At 48.5% G+C, this 16,965-nt stretch overlaps 1 protein-coding gene across 1 annotated transcript; it reads left to right on the top strand.

Annotated features, from left to right (window-relative positions):
* The first annotated feature begins 1,016 nt into the window (after positions 1–1,016).
* Positions 1,017–4,101, top strand: ISCA2 (iron-sulfur cluster assembly 2). Its single transcript, XM_063398988.1, has 4 exons — positions 1,017–1,173; positions 1,332–1,500; positions 1,641–1,756; positions 1,948–4,101. The coding sequence occupies exons 1-4, from the start codon at positions 1,088–1,090 to the stop codon at positions 2,120–2,122; spliced, it is 546 nt and encodes a 181-aa protein (XP_063255058.1). The 5' UTR covers positions 1,017–1,087; the 3' UTR covers positions 2,123–4,101.
* The last annotated feature ends 12,864 nt before the right edge of the window (positions 4,102–16,965 follow it).

Genomic DNA, 16,965 nt, shown 5'->3' with positions numbered 1-16,965 from the left:
TGATAATTACCAAGAAACATTCCAATATGTTTTTATTTAAACATTCAGTGTTCTGATATGCCTGAAGAGGATACACCAACTCTTGCAGGTGCCTGCATTAGTACCACTCCTGCTGGGACCCTGCTTGTGGTACTTAGCATCATTAGAGATAACCCAAGAGTAAGCAACATTAAACAGCCCAAAGCACTCTTTATTTACATGGTCAGGGTGGAACAAAAAGCAGAAGCTGGTGGTAACAGAAGAATCACCTTGCTTGGAGCAGGATGGTGAGAAAGCAAACTATGACAAGGTCCTGAAGTCCTCTGACAGTAAATCACCCCCTCCTGCTGGGATGACAGGCATTCTTCCACCGGTTTTCCACACAGTCACAGTATGACTCTCCACGGGCCCGGCCAGGGCTGAGGAACATGATTCCTCCCCGAGAAGCACATGAGGAGCAGAGAGATAAAGACTCGTATAACCACGAGCGCATCCGTGATCGACCGGCCAGGCCACTGTCACACGGCAGACGATCAGGAGGAGCTTAAACCACCGTGGGAGGGCAGCGTGCCCCGGGGGCCGCAGGGGCCTGCCTGGAGTCGGGCCAGCCCCGCCGGGCCCGGGGCCTCCTGCTGCCCTCGCTGCGGTGGGAAGCGAGGGTAGTGTGGGTGCGAGGCTGAGCACAGCCGGCAGCACAGCCGGGACAAGCGCTGGAACGAAGGAAGACTGGCCTCCACCTGATACAGGAGAGCAAACCAGAAAAGATGGGATCAGGGAGAAACCCTAAAATCCCTCATCCCTGGCCCCTGCGCTTCAGCCTACTCAACTCCCCTGCGGCGGCACCTTCATCCCTCTCTGGCTTCTGCTCAGGATAACCTTACTAATGCTAATCCCGGGACAAGCATGCACTGAGGGACTGCGCTCGCTGTTTATTTTACTACTCTCCACTGCTTCACGGCTGCGAACACTCCCAAGAGCGAACAGCAGTTTCGTGCCTCTGTGCGCCTGTAACGCGTTCACCGAAGCCCCGGCCCGGCCCTGCCCGCGAAGGGCCACGGCCGCCGCCGCCCCGGTGACGCCCCGCTGTGGGCGCGGCCGCACTTCCGCCATGGCGGCGGGGCGGGGCTGGGCTGGCATGGCGGGGCCGGCGGCGCTGCGGCGGTCGTGGTTGTTGGCGCTGGGCGGCCGGACGAGGTACTGTTCCCTTGGGCACTCGGCCCCTTGGATCCCCCCTCGGGGCACGGGATGTCCCCGCCGCGCGGCAGGGGGCGGTGGCTGCAGGGGCCGGGCCCGCCGCCCTTCCGGCGGCGCGCACCCCTCTGAGGCGGCCCCTCTCCCTTCTTCCCGAGCAGCCGGTGCTCCGCTTCACCGTGTCCAGGCCGAGCGCTGCCGCGGCCCCCGGCCGGCCCTGCCCGCCCGGCTGGCTGCCTGCTGCGCTGGGCGTCGTCCCTGTCAGAGCCGGGCCCGACGGAGAGCGGCCCCAGCGAAGGACAGATCTTCCTCAGCGAGAGCTGCGTGAAGGTGGGGACTCTGAGAGGGGGTCTGGTGTCTCTGGGAGGGTTTCCGCACTGCCTGCCCTGCCGTCACGCAGAGGAGACGTTTGAGTGTTCACCAGTTTGTTCAGCAGGCCTTTTAATCCTTTGCCTTCTGTTTATTTGCAGAGGCTGCTGGAGATTGCAGAAGGATCAGAGTTTCTCAGGCTGCAGGTGGAAGGAGGTGGCTGCTCTGGCTTCCAGTACAAGTTTTCCTTGGACACAGTTATCAATCCTGATGACAGGCAAGGACAAATGGGTGTTTTGGCGGTCAGGTGCTACTGTTCTTTGCAAAAATGGCAGGAGGGGTGTGCGTGAGATGATAGTATCCTGCATTGAAGGGATGAAGCCTGTGAGATAAGGAGTGTGCTAAGGTTGTGCTTCTCTGTAAGGTCTTTGGCACAGTTAATGGTTAAATATGCTGCTTTTTTTGCAGAGTGTTTGAACAAGGTGGTGCCCGTGTGGTTGTGGATGTGGACAGCCTGGCCTTTGTGAAAGGATCCATGGTGGATTTCAGCCAAGAGCTGATCCGAAGCTCCTTCCAGGTGGTGAGCAACCCCCAGGCAGAGAAGGGTTGCTCATGTGGGACTTCCTTCTCTGTCAAATTCTGACTGGACTTACCATGGATGGACATTGTTTGCAGACACTTTTGGCAGTCTCCAAAGGGTTTATGTTTCTTTTCCCTGCTGCTCCCTCTCATCTCCCTTACCCTGTGACACACCTGTTACACATTACTGCAGCTGTGTGTGTGTGTGTTTGCACTGAGCCTGCCTCCAAGACTCGTTGGCCTTCCCTTCAGAAACGATGAAGTAACCCTGAGCATACACACAGGAGCATCTTCAGTGCCTTGTGAACCACTGGCCAGATGATGCTGGCTGGCCTGCCCTGTCCTGAATGTGGAACTACTTAACTGTCTCTGCAAGAGAAAGCTGTGTATATATATATATATATATATATATGTGTGTGTGTGTTTATTGAAAGTTCTTCCAAAACAAAGTCTATGAGATTGGTTAGTATTGCTTGTGCATTTCCATGGAGGTAGAATCTAGGTTCTTTCAGGCTAGTGTTGCTTATTCCTTGTCTTCCAAGTGAATGAGACTTGGAGTCTTTCTCACATGTACTGCTAGCTCTCCACTGCCCAGCTTACAATGGGCTTTTCCAGATACTTTTTTCTGGCTGAGCAGGATTCTCTTGGTCCCAGGAACCTATGGTGGCTTTGCTGTAAGTTCTTGGGATGATGGTTTTTACTTGTTCAGAGTAAGTGAAACCAAAAAAATGGAGGTAGGAAGAACTTACGTCTTTTATATATAAAAAGAAGAAAACCCTTGTATATATATATATAAGTAAAATACACAACCCTCTATGCTCCAGTGCTATTTTAGGGTGTTCCTAAGCCTCACTTGGAATTTTAGGTCATATAGACTCTCAGGTTTCATAGTGTGGTTGCTGCGTGCTCTTGCCAGCAGGAAGGGAGGTTGAGGTGATAGAGACAGAGGAGAGCAGGAGTATTGCCTAAGGGTTTGCAAGTCCTTTTGACTTAGAGTTGTCTGGGAAGCTTTTCCATAACTAGGTTTACTATTTAGTCTCTGTCTAACGTGCTTGGTTTGGTGAAGGACTGGAATAGCTCCACTCCTTTCTAAGGCTGCCATGGAATGAGAAGTCTAGAAGTTTCCAGAATAACATCCTTTCGATTAGTCATTTTCTATAGTTTCTTATCTGCCACTAGATGTCTTTTAAATCAGTGATTCACCTGCCTCTGGATGAAAGGAGTTTGGGAAGCTATTTTTGTTCCCTCTTTTGTGTTTTATCTGATCATAACCAAATTGTTTAAGACTTGAGTCTTTCACGTGAGTGTGGGAGCACTGCAAGACTTTGGTCTCAAGGGAACCGCCTATGGCAAACTTTTCAAGACTGTGCCACAGGCATTTTTTGTTGAGCTTCCCAAATGCCTTTTTAAACTATTTAGTAGTGCCTGTGTTTAGCACTGTTTTGCCTATTTATTTCTAGTGCTCAGAGCTGCTAGCCAGCTAATTTCAGTTTCATCAGTACATGTTACAGGAGCTCGTGTATGATCTGCTCTGACTTTGTCACAAAGGGATGCACGTCGATAGGATGTGGTGCAGTGGCTCTTTCAGTTTAGCCCTTTCCATTTCCTGTAGTCAACAACGTCTGCCTAGTTATGTTGCTGTCAGAGAGAGGGGTCACATTTTATAAAAGGGACTAAAAGAATGTGGTTGAAAGATTTGTCTAATCAGGGTGTTTTAATCTTACCTTTATGCTCCCAGATCTTGAAGGTGATGTCAGCTAGGACTGCCTTTGAAAAGTGTAAGACCTTAAAGCTTGTGTAGGTGGAATACATAAGATAAACTCAATTTCTCTCAGCTGGGATAGCTGTAAGGAGGCCAGAGGAGTTGCTTTCTGAACCAGCAATCCATTCTTAGTCCATTTCACACAGACTGACCTAGGTCAAGTCTCTTTTGAGATCTTTTATTGGAAATAAAAGTGCATCAGTAGTGCTGCAGAGGTAGCAAACCAGCAGCTACCAAGATATTTTTTCCCTGGAATAAAGCGAGCCTTCAGCCCCTGTAAACATGCAGGCTTCGTCTTGGATTACTGTTCTTGCTAAATGTAAATGTGCCATGTCTGTTCAACCTAGCCAGGTTCCACTTGCCTGCACTTGCTCTGTACTGATGCAGTGGATGGAGCAAGTGCTCCACGTGGCGTGCTGCCCCTGCCAGAGGGTCTGCCTCTGGCTGGAGGGGACTTTGCAGAGAATAAGGCTTTGGTGCCCAGCAGCGTCACTTGCAGCAGTGCTGGAAGCTCACACGTGTGATGTGCTCTGCCTGCGGTTCTGGCAGTACTGCCGTGACTGCACTAGGTGGACCCCTTACTCCTTGGGACTCACTGCACTGGACATACACAGGCATTCTGGGCTGAGGTTGGATTTGCTTCATGCAGGACCTAAGCAAGTGCAAAAGTTTCTTTGCAGCTGTCTGTTTTGGAGGCAGGCTGGTATTGCTGCAGTGTGGTAAACTGCTAGGAGCTGGAGAGATTCCAGCCCATACACCATGTTACTCTTGGCTTCCAGTCCTGCTTCTTGGGAGAAGGTGTAACCTATTGGCAAAAGCTACTGGTTTTCCAGTTCCCATTAAGGAATGAGTGCAAAGGGCTGTCTGTCACCTCCAGAGTTGTCCTGGCTCTTTAGAAGTCTGTCAGCACATTGGAACTTCTGTCAATGTTAGAAAGTCAGCAAAGGGGCTTTTGTTGGTGGACGAGTACAAAGGCGATCTGGGTATATTTTGGCTGTGTAGGCAGAAAAGGCTGCATCTTGGTTCCTACTGAAAAGCCTAACCTGTCAAGTTTTGTGCACTGAATAGGTGGCAAGGATGACACCACCCTGTAGCTTGTGGGGCCAGACTCGTGGTGCCAAGAGAAGGACACAGATTAGACAGGGGATTTGATGCTGCCTGGACTGTGAGGAGCTGCCAAGGCATGTCTGCAGGAGGTCTGCAGTGTGGGAGTTGTTGGGAGCCCTTGTGCTGAGCCACTGAGAACAAGCTGAAGGAGCTGGAGGTGCTGCCTTCACTTCATGCCAAATGAAAAACTGCAGTGGAAAATCTTTTCTCTGCTCCCACATAAAGAAGGAGGATTCTCTCAGTTCACCCACCTGACAAGGAATGAATGATCAAGATATTTATGGAAACCTTAAGATGAAACTTGAAGGGAAAAGGGCACAATCATCAGTGTCACTGATAAGAAGGTAGAAGAAGATGGAATAGAAATTCTCCCTTTGGTGACAGCTTCTGGGAGCTCTCTAGAGACTTGTTGGTAGATGACCAGCACATCCTCAGCCTGTGTTGCTCTGTTCTTCAGATTCAATATCTGACGTTGTTGCCTCTTAAGTGAGAGTCCCACTTCAAGGCCTCAAGCTAGGCAGTGATAGGGAAATAGGAGATCTTTGTTATGCCCTTTTTTTAGTGGTTTAGGGATATGCATGAGTGCTGTGCTTGTGTTGGTGGGCCCCTGTGTGGTATCATTTACTAAGAAGAGCATTTTCACGTGAATGGCTACAATAGGACCAATGGCCAACCTAAGGTGAACATTAGAATAGCTGTCCATCTCACCCACAAATTTTCATCTCCAAAATTTCACTAACTCTGGACCTTTCTCTGGTATCATTATACATCTGTACAGAGCTGTTGGCTGAATCAGGAAGACAACTAAGGTTGAGGAACCAGTATCCTCTGGATGACACTGGGACTTCTGCTTCTCCCACACAGTAGTGTAATTGCCACTTTAAGGGCTTGTCTGAATCCAGCACCTGGGGGAGGAATCACTAAACAGTGGAGGAGGCAATAATGGGAAGGCAGAAATGCATGAAAGAAGGCTTCTCTTGTCTGTGTCCCACGCTGTGAAGGCACATGCTTTGTACCAAGACTGTCTTCAACCTTACAAACATTTCAAACATCTGGGGGCAGCTGCAAGTAAAAAAACAGAGTTTTAAAAACTGAGTTTTTACACTGTGAACAGTTCCAGTGTTCATGCTGTAAGCTGGGACTGGTTAGTGGAGTCTATTGTATTACAGAATATCCCGAGTTGGAAGGGATCCACAAGGATCATTGAGTTGTACACCTGGCCCCACACAGGATAGCCCCAAGCATCACATGTACCTGAGAACATTGTTCAAGTGTTCCTTGAACTCTGGCAGGCTTGGTCCTGTAATCATTTCCCCATGGATCCTAATCCAGTCTCAGTTACCCTCTGGATGAAGAATCTCTTCCTAATATCTACTCTAAACCTCCCCTGACAAAACTTCATGCCGTTTCCTTGGGTCCTGTCACTGATCACCACAGAGGAGATGAATGTCTACCACTCCTCCTCACAAGGAAGTTGTAACTGCAGCAAGGTTTCCCCTCAGTCTCCTCCAGCCTGAACAGTGACCAAGTGACCTCAGCCATTCCTCATACAGCTTCTCCTCAAGGCCCTCACCATCCTCATTGCCCTCCTTTGGACACTCTCTAATAGCTTTATAACCTTCTTAAGTTGTGGCACCCAAAAATGCACAGAGGACTCGAGATGAGGCCGCCCCAGCTCAGAGCAGAGCAGGACAATCCCCTCCCTTGCCTGCCTGGAGATGCTGTGCCTGATGCACCCCAGGACAGGGTTGGCCTTCCTTGCTGCCAGGGCACTGCTGGCTCAGATTCAGCTTGCCATCAGCCAGGACCCCCGGTCCCTTTCCATGGGGCTGCTCTTGGGAGTTCAGAGGAAAATCCAGAGCAAGTGTGCTGTATTTCCAGATGAGCCGCTACAACACATGCTTAAGGACTGAACCAAATATTGTCTCCACTAGCAAACACACCATCAAATTCATTAGCAGAGAGGGTGACAGCATGTGCAATGTTTTGATGCTCCCTTTTATTTGCCTGTTTTCATGCACACCAGCCAAAGTCCTCATCATACTTCTCTGGAATGGACCATAGCTGCCAGAGAGACTGGCAGTAGAGGAAGGGACAGCCTTGTGTAATGGTGTGTTTGATACAACTGTCAGCCAGCCTGGATAAAGAATCACAGTTCAAGGACATGGAGCATTGGCAAGAATAAACTGCAGCCACCTGTATTGTATCAAACTTCTATTTGGGAAGCTTCTTTTATTCTCTTTTCCCCCCTTCTTTTTCTCTTTTCTTTTTCTTCTTTTTTTTTTTTTTTCCCTTCAATTTTTTTCCTTTTTTTTTTTAAAGGATGAATCCTCAAACCAAGCACCATTAGGGGCTAGGTAGAGTATTTTAATGGTGCAGTTCAGATCTTGCTGGGTTCTAAGGAATATGTTTGCTCTGCATGGTTTCCAGGATTAGGCTGCAACTGGCTTTGATCTGTGCAGATACCTGCCCAAGAAACAGCTCAGTAGATCATGAACTTTGGGTTGGTTTAGTATCCAGCTGTGGACAGAAATATTGTGTGAGTCAGCTGAAGCTGTTCATGACAGTGAAATGGGCCATTACACCAAGGCTGTGATTCCGCAGCCCGTGGGGAGCAGTTTGTGTGCAGTGCTTCCTGCCACTGGCCTTCCCAGAACTTGTATGGCTCTTAATATCTCCTGCTTGAGCAATAAGAGTTTATGGTCCTAGTCTTTGTTGTTGATTAGAACCCAAGTTTGTGCCCCTGTTTTAATCAGTGCTCATTTACCTTTGGCATCCTTCAGAGGAGCAGAATGGTATGTCTTTCAGTTGCCATGGAAACAGTGAGACTAAATGCACATTTCCATGGCAACCTGCCATTATCTTCAGCTCTATCTGTGGGTCTCATTTTCTGACCATGGGGGTGGGGTGGTGAAAATGGAACTTCATCTTTTAAAAAATAAAAAAATAAAGATGCTACCAACACCATCATCACTACCTCCTATCCTCCTCTGGCTCAGGCTTGGGGCTGAGAGAGGCCCATAACTACTGCCACCATGCCATGCACTGAGGCTCCAATGTATTCTCTTCTGCTCCTTCTCTTCTTCACCCTCTAAAAATAGATACATTCAGAACAATTTGATGACCGTGTTCCAGGACTTCTCTGAATTCTTTGTTTCCTCAACTAATGTTCCTAGCAAAGGCCCTTGCAGTTAACTGAACTTTCCAACAGGTTCTAAAGGTCAGTGTCCCAGCTTCTTTTGGTCCAAAGGGCCAAGGGTTAATTACAGGGTCTAAGACTCCAAGGAGAAAAAGCCTTTGTCTGCTGTGACTGGAGGCACCAGAGCACATCACATTAACCTCAGTAGTGAGGGATGTTCTTGCAAGGGGCGGGGGGGGGTGCAGCTTTGACTGTTGCAGGAGACAGCACTCATCAGAGAGTCAGGGATAAAAGACAATGTTTATCTGTTTTGTGTGTGACTCAGGGCACAGAAAGCAGGTGTATGCTTATGATACATCTAGCAGTCCATCAGCCAGAAGTGCTTTTGGCCACTGCTAAAATTTCTGCCTCCCCCAGCCACTGAGTCAGGAAAAGGACAAAATCTGCTGTACTTTGAGCAATTGCACACAGCTGTTCCTTAAGCCTGTTTTCATTATTCTTGTTCTAGCTGGCTTGACCTTTAACTAATTCCTTTTATTCGTGGTCTAATCTTGGTTACTGAGGGAAAAAGCTTGTGTCTTGCACAGTTCTAGCCTGATGCAATAGTTATCTAGGGAGAGGATGTGGTAGAGCTCTCCTACATCTGCCCCACTAGTCTTTACCACATGCTGAAGCAGAGGATGATAAAGCTCTGTCCATTCAGAAATCAGCATGGAGACAGAGGTGGTCTTCACAGTAGATCAGCCAGGTAAGGCAGATGCTGCTCAAGCACAGCAGTTTTCCTTGCTGTAGTGGATCATACAGGACAAAGAGCTGTCAGCCTGGGTTTGTGCTGTTTCATCAAAGAACAAAGACCAGGGAGTCCTCTACATTGCTGAACTTGCAGGATTTCACCCTGAAAAGATTACTGCCTGGACACATTGCCAGGGTTTGGTTGGGAGCTGTTGCTTGAGAGACACTGAGAATGTTCTCATGTCCTCTGAGATGTGGGGACTTCCTTAGGTGCTGAGCACTGGGAAAAACTGTGGGTTTGCATGGACAGAAGCTTGCTGGAGGATATGCTGCTGGTGCTGGACCAGGCTGGCTTGGCCCCACGAAGTGCCAAGGTAGAGGGCACAGAGAAAGGTTTGCTGTACATGCTCTGTTTGCAAAGCAGTGGCTGCCCTCTCTCTGCTGTATGGAGCTAACCTGCTGTACAGCAGTCTGAGAGCAGAAACAGCCTCTTCCTGCTGAGGGCTGCTGTAGGATGGTGAGTTTGTGCTGTGGGCTAGGACCTACAGGAGGTTTCTGTGCTGGCTCAGTCCTAGCCCTGCACCTGTGTCTCAGAGCCACACAGCCAGGATGGCTTTAGGTGCTTCCCCTCCTCTTTATAGCAGCTGAGCAGCCACTGACTGAGGGAGTGGCAGGGCCCCCTGTTCAGCTTCTCCTTGGCATCCTGTGTCCAGGTGAGCATGTGGGGCAGGCTGTGTGACTGGCTTCTCTTCACCTCCCTGCCTGTCCATGCATGATTGCCACAAACTTCAGACATGGAAGATTTGTATTAAAGATAGAAACTTTAGAGGGAAGAGCTAGTAGCATTTGGAAAATAAAATTCAGTAGCTGCCTTTGGTGACAAAGGCAGAAGTAATGGGGCAATGCTATTGTTAGCAGAACTTTATCTACCAATGTCTGCAAAAGCTTAGTGGGGAGCGAGGAAAGCAGTAGGACTGTGTGGCAGATACCTTGGCCTCTTAATAAAATGCTTCCCCCTGCTGCCACTGTCCTATGTTCCCTGATAACAGGCACAGGCCAGAAATAGGACTGCCATGGTGAAAGAATTTACTTAATCCTCTTCAAGCTAAGCAAAAATGTATCAGTGAAGAGCCAATTCACAGGACAGAGCTGAATTACATGAAAAAAAATTGTGTCTGCAATTCAAGAGCTCAAAGCATTGTGCGAGAGCAAAGGCAGAACAGGATGGTTTGAGAGAAGGGGGAATAGCCCAGAGAGATGCTTAGGGGTCGAAGGCAACAGGAGGTATATGCTGAGCCTCCCCCAGCTCTGCTATGGAAGCACAGTTTGATGGGGGGATGAAGCTCGCAAAAGTGGGAGGGCACTTAGAGCTGACCAGGTATTCTGAGAGGCAAAAGAACCTGGTAAGACGTGGGAGACCCAGAGAAGACAAGAACTGGTGAAAGGCTGGTGTATATGTAGGAAAAAATGAAGGGGATGAAGGAAAAAAGAGTAGGCAGATAGACCAAGGGAATGAAAGGCCTGAGGAGAGCGTGTGCCTGTGCCTGCTGGACACTGTCACCCCAAGACACAACTGTTGGGAGTGCCAGATCCATGAAGTCACTTACTTGCTTTTGTCTGCATTGCCTGAACTTCGAATGGTAACAGTCTGTGCAGAAGGACCATCAGCAAACTGAAACTGCCAGAGTCTCAGAGGTGAAAACCTGCCAAGGGACTGGATTAGTACTTGCTTTTCAAGAACTGGGCCCCACTGGCCTGGTGAAAAGGCAGCAGATCTGAAAACCAAAGGTGCACAGAGCCTGGTGATTTTTTTACATGCTTCGGAGCAAGGGCAAGTTCTCCAAAGCAGTAAAGGCTCCTGTTGTAAGGATTTGAGGAACAGACTTCTGCTGCTTGAGAATGTCTACTTCTACAGATAGGATACTTCCTATCCTGGGCTTTGCAGGTTGATGTCCTTTTCTGTGCTGGATGAAGTAATTTTACAGGGCTACTCCATTTAGGAGACTTCCTGAAGACAGAGCCTTGGGGATGGATTGGGAGGTCCTAGCTCTCCTGGAGCTGCTCCAAACACCAAGTAGTTCAGCAGAACAGCTTATTGAGAGAGTTTTTTATCCCAAGACAGAAGGAGGGCACATTTTGCACAGCATGTTCAATGCTGGGTGCAGAGAGGTCTCACTTACTGCCTGAGCTCCTCGCTTAATGATCAGATGTGAAGGGCTTGCTACACATGACCCTGCAAGCTACCTCTTGCCCAGAGGGACCTGATCACATCCTCCCAGGGAAGCTTATTTATGTAACTTCTTTTTGAGTCTGTGCTCCTTTTGCCCCCTCTCCTCTTGTTCATGATTTTCAGATACATTTGATTTATATATGCTCGTTCCCTTCCTCACAGGAATGAGTTTTGGTGCATGTCAGTTGCGTGAGAGAAAAATTTATAGAGCAAGCTGCAGAGGAAAGCAGCTGGGATCTTTCTTAGGAGAGCCGCAGTCGTTAATTATAGGAGTCTAACTAAACCTCGGCTCAGGCAAGAAGCATTTTCTAGATCTCCCTGCTTTCTTTTGTACCTTCCTGAACAAGTTGTCACATCAAAGTCAGGATTCAGGAACGACTGAAAACAACACCCACCTTTTTACATAAAAAAGGAATGCTAAGTGCCGGGGAGCAGCTCTCTTTCTGGCTCCCTCTTCTCACAAACTGGTGTGAGGGGCACTGCACCACTTTTCAGCAAGGGCTGCAGGCAGCATTTGTCTGTCCCTTGGGCTTGCTCACGCTTCTTCCTTGCCTCAGGCAGCATGGTAATTCAGCTGCTACCTTACTAAAGTCTCTCAGGTCTGATCTAAACACCTGCTTTCTCTCCCCAGCTCAATTCTGTGCAGGCAGTCCTGTTCCTTGGGACAGCAGGTTTCCCTAGAGTACATTTGATTAGCGGAGTCACTGTAGAGCTGGGTATCTGAGTCCCAAACCTCTTCACATCTGCATTGCTGGCAGAGCCAGCAGCAATGGAAAGGATTTTCTCTGTATGAATTTACCCCAGGGGGAGAGAGGGAGGAGACATAACCTGGACATCCTTAGAAGCCTAATACTTCCTGTGCATGTGCCTCTCTGATATGTTTTTGGCTGATGATCCCAGTACAGGCCATGCTATTCAGAGACTGCCTAAACAGATAGCTTCTCTTAACTTGGCCAACATGACCTTTGCTCATGTAACCTCATGATCTGTAATACTGAGATAAGAGTATCAGCAGGAGTCTGTCTGCATTAACAGCTAAGAGATACTAAAAGGAAAGAACTGGGAACATACCTAGGGTAGATAAAGCGGGTTTGGTGTCTTTGACGAAGAAAATTGTTACATGTTTTCCTCAGAGTTTCACAGGGCTGCCAGGACACAAGTGTACCTAACCAAGAGCACTGTCATCAGAAGCTGATTTTGGTGCCCCAGATGGATGTTCAAAGCCTTTTGCTGGGGCTTGGACGCAGAGAGAAAGGGAGGCACTGGCTCACTAATTAAAGGAGGCACTGGCTCACTGGTATTCTCTCTGCTGTCTTTCTGCTGCTCAAAGGGGAAGGCAGAACGTGTGCCTGATGAGAGCCTCTCGCTGTGTTGAGACCCCTCTTAAAAGCTGCTAAACATTAAAAAACAAGAAAGAAAAAAATTCTGTGAGCACTTTGATAGTCCTCACAAGAAAGTGAAACAGAAGAGCCTTTGGGCTGCACATAAGAAAACCTCTGTATATTGGTAGGGGACGAAAGGCTGGTGAAGCTAAAATCTGGCAACAGTTCCCAGCTGGTGAGGGAGGTGCTTTTCTGCTGCAAGCTCCTGTCATGACTGATGCAGAGACAGAGAGAGGGAAAACGCAGAATCCTCTGTAGGCAATAACTGGCACCTCAACACCCCCTGGGTATCAGTGGGATGGGGAGGCCGAGCCAGCACTCATCCTCTGCCTTCCTGAAGGGGTTTGGCCCTGGGCTCACCCAGGCAGAAGCACCCAGCCTCGGCACATCGTACCTCTTCCTGTGGGACTCCTTCCCACTGCGGGAGCCTCCCAGCCAGGCAGCTTTCCCTGCTTTGTATCCTCCCGGGTTTCCATAGCAATCGGTGGTGGCAGCTGTGTGGGGAAGTCAATGGAGGGAAATGAGGGTTTCTTCCTATCCTGGGCCAGCTGAAGGCCAGGAGAACAGGACCATCCTGATGCTTCTGATGAAGGCAGCAACACTCAGGCTGCCCCAGTTCACTCCAGCCAGGCCAGGGACAAGAACCTGATGGGAATGCGCAGGTCCCAGGGCTCTGCAGGGCAGGTTTTCGGGGACTGCATGCACCCCAGAGACAGCCCCCCACACACCCTGCCCTGCCAGAAAGCTACGGATACAGAACTGATGCTACCCCGATTTTTTGTCTTCTTCCATAGCCTCCATGTCTTTCACTCCTCAGCCTGCACCATTTTTTCCCCCTTGGCACATTGTCAGTCAGTGAGGTCAGGAATTAATCTTTAGCTTTAACGGAAAACACTTTGGAGGAAGGCAGGGAGGGTGTAGAGTGGAGAGGCACAAGCAGCCTTGACAGCAGCATTTTTATTTCCAAGATGCAACAGGGCAGTGGAGTAAAACCTCAGGGAGGGAGAAGAGGGAGGGGAATACAGATATTCAAGATAGTGCTCCACCACAAACAGAAGGAGCATCCTTGGTAAGTTCCCTGTACTCTTGGCTCCATGGGGAGACTAAATTTCATCATCTGCTAACCCATCCCTATTCCTCCATACACAGATAGGAGGAAGAGGGAGACCTGCCCCTTCAAACCAAATGGGAAACTTGAGGGGGTACTTGCAAAAAACAAAATGAAAATGTTCATTTGAGCCCCAAATATTTCATATTATTTAAACTTTTTTAAAAATAAAAAAGATAGGGTAGTTTTGAAATGGAACTCTCATATTGAAAGAAAGCCAAGCTACTTCATTTGTAAAATGTCCAAACATAATGTTTTGACATTTTCAGGAAAAAAATTGTTCCATACATTTTCAGATAAATCTTGCTACAAATATGTCTGAAAAGTTTGGCATCCTGAAAACTGCATTTTGAGGCAAGCTTTGCACGTGCCAAGCATGTTTTACATGTTTCTGGGCACAACCCAGGCATCTGAAGCACAGCAGTGCTGGGCAAACCCCGGAGAGCTGCACAGGGAGCATAGCTGCTTGACTCAATTTGGGCAGGTCTCATTTGTGCCCAGGGCAGCTCCATGTTGCTGCCTTACAGTTTCCCCTGACCCAACTCCCACCAGCACTTCTCTGCCTGCAGTAGGAAGCATGGCACAGGTACCCACAGGAGGATGTACCCGTTCCTGCTTTTGGCTCAAGCCTCAGCTCTGCTGTAGGGTGAAATCTGGGGTCCTGATTATATTTAGCATATGATAGTGGGGAAAGGAACTACAAATAAGCTAGAACCATCCTTCAATTGTTCATGCAGCATGGGGAAGGAAACACAGAGGTTTCTGGCATAATCATGTTCATAATCCAGGGGACCCTTGGAGAGCTTGAATGCAAGATTTATAGATTGGAGAAAGGATAGCAGATACAGATACCGAATGCTGTGTCCTGTGTAGCCTATTGAGAGATTTATGTGCTTTTCAGCAGCAAGATTAGATGTCAAGAGGAGATTACCATTTACAACACAGTGTACCACTGCATGCTGAGACCTCTGGTCTCACACAGCACCTCTGGGCTGGGCACTGGCTGCGGTACAGCTTCAACCGCCTACACACCTCTCACCAATTCCCAGCCCAGGCCTCAGCAGGTTAGAGAGGCTAAGGCCACAAGTCTGCGAGGGGGTTTCACAATTGCCCATGCCAGACAAGACTGGACAGTCTGGGGCTTGTTTTGAGCTCAGTAACACATACCTTTACGAGATGTGTCCTTGAGATGGGAGGGTGACCAAAGCTGGTGCCAGGCAGTACCCTCCGCTTCATTTCATAGCTTACAAAGCTTAAAGCCTGCCTGTCATAATAACCTGTTCTGGCACGCTGTGAGACCTGAGAGTCTCTGACCTATTTCCATGAATTCAGTATTTTGCTGTCTTCACTGCTTCTTCTCCTGCAGCCTGGAGGAGGGAAAGAGAGGCTTGCCGGAGGAAGTGTGAGGAAAATACATCTGCAAAGGTAAGAGAGGAAAAAGCAAGCAGCAGTTGTGACTTGAGCTGCCTGCAAATCCCTAGAGGGACTGGAGGACTGTTGAAAACATCTCCACTGAAGCAGCTCGCTCCTGAGAATGTCTTGTGTCACTGCAGCAGCCTTGACACCAGTACCCCAGACCAGAGCCCTGAGGACCTCTCAGGCCTGACAGCTGCCAAAGACATTTTCCTTAAGTGAAAGCAGGTTTCAGGGTTAATATCCTTCCCCTCTAGTGGGCTGAAAACATTCCCCAGGGCCTGGTTCCTCCAAGTTACGCCATACATAGCAGCAACAGATTGTGATAAAATTTTGTCTTGGGGCACAGGTCTTCTCTGTATGTATTCCTGCTTTAATACAACATAGCTCAAGAAATAAAGCTGTTTCCTGCCTGCAGCCAGGGCCAAGGCTCCTTGCAGTAGCCAAGGACCATGCATAGGTACAAGACGGACCCTGTGGCAGCTGTGTAGTCCCAAGCAGACAGATGGAGCTGCACTCCCTGCCCGCCTGGCTCCCAGCACCACTGCCTGCAAGCTTTTCGGAAGAGAACTCTGGTTGTTCTGACATTTAGAATAGATTAAAAATTGTTACAGGTTCTTCTGGAACATTTTAGAAGGTGAGGCTATTGATTTAAAAACTCAACATCAGTTTTGTAAGAGAGTTGAAACCTTCCCGGTTTCCACCTGTGAGCACCAGTGCCTGGCCCTAGCTGGCAGCAGGAGTACATCTACCACACTGCTCTCTGTCCTCTTTCATCTCTGCCCTATGCACTGTGCAGGGTTGTGTGATGCAACACTTAACTCCCCAAAAACCTCTCAGTATCTGAAGGGTGCTTGATCTCTTCCATTTTGTGGATCACAGGAAGCTAGGGACTGGTGTATTTTGAGGTCTAAAACCAGCATCATGTGAACCTGCTGCTCTTTGCTGCCTGGGGTTGGGAGCATTTTGGATGCTCCTGGATCCCAAGGACGTGCCACCTTAGCCAAACCACTCCTATTTCCTTCACAAGGATTGCCCATAATGCAGGATGCAATACTGCCAATGTTTCCTTGTTGCATAGTCCAGTTACACTGTGGCAGGCTAGAAATTATTTTTATTTTGAAAATATATTAAAAAATAAAATCTGTGAAAAATTTTATTTGCAGCTCACAGAAATATGCCTGTAGACACTGGCCTCTAAGGGAGGATGTCAAACTCCATGATCTTAGGAATGATGTCATGAAAACTGAGAGCACTGTTCTGCATGACAAGTGTTTGTGCCAGCAGGGAACAAGTGACCTGGTCCTCAGTGCTCCACATGTCTCCTTCTCCTCCTCTGTCCCTTGACTTTTTGCACTCAGAGGACCCTGTGTTTAAGGAGCAACTTCACACTTGCTGTTATTTATATCTCCATCTGACTTTGCTGCCTCAACCTCAGATGCTATTTCCCCCAGCTCAGTGTAGCATCCTGCTCTGGCTCATCATGCTGATGGCAATTCACTAGTTTCACTCTAAGTATAGGCAAAGTCCTTCTCTTTATGCCTCCTGTTCATATCTGCACACTCACCTACTCCAGCTTTGATTGCAGGGTTGGAAAACTGCCCAAATTTTCTCCATTTGAGCTTTGCCCTGTTACATGTCAGGACTACTGAGACCAATTTGTCCCTGGCCAGCTGGCCTCACTGGGTCATGAAGGACATCCAGCCTACCTTGGTGAGTACACAGACTTGCTGCATACCTTGGACCTCTGCTGAGGACAGAGATGCTCAAGCATGTGTGCCATGATGTGCATTTGTATTCTGGCCCATCTGCAGAGCTCACTGTGCTGTGACACAGCCCATTTCACATGGTGTGTGGCAGCAAGACAGCCAGAAAGCAGGAGGGATTTTAAGTTCCAAGAGAATTAGGCAATACCTCTAGTAAAGACATTTTGTCATGCTGAGGTGTGAAAGACATCACAAAAGCCCTACACATCTGACACAGGGTGACACCAAGCTTAAACACACCCATGTACTATGATGGCTTCAGCCGGAC

The sequence above is a fragment of the Prinia subflava genome, chromosome 5 (assembly GCF_021018805.1).
Source record: "Prinia subflava isolate CZ2003 ecotype Zambia chromosome 5, Cam_Psub_1.2, whole genome shotgun sequence".
In the NCBI taxonomy this organism is placed as follows: domain Eukaryota; kingdom Metazoa; phylum Chordata; class Aves; order Passeriformes; family Cisticolidae; genus Prinia; species Prinia subflava.
The sequence above is the reverse complement of the archived record's forward strand: the minus strand, read 5'-3'. Positions and strand labels throughout refer to the sequence as shown.

Excerpts from the sequence above, each read along its gene's own strand:
- ISCA2 (XM_063398988.1), top strand. The coding sequence starts at position 1,088 with ATGGCGGCGGGGCGGGGCTGGGCTGGCATGGCGGGGCCGGCGGCGCTG. Across the intron at positions 1,174-1,331 it reads GCGCTGGGCGGCCGGACGAG|CCGGTGCTCCGCTTCACCGT; the intron begins GTACTGTTCCCT and ends CTTCCCGAGCAG. Across the intron at positions 1,501-1,640 it reads TCAGCGAGAGCTGCGTGAAG|AGGCTGCTGGAGATTGCAGA; the intron begins GTGGGGACTCTG and ends GTTTATTTGCAG.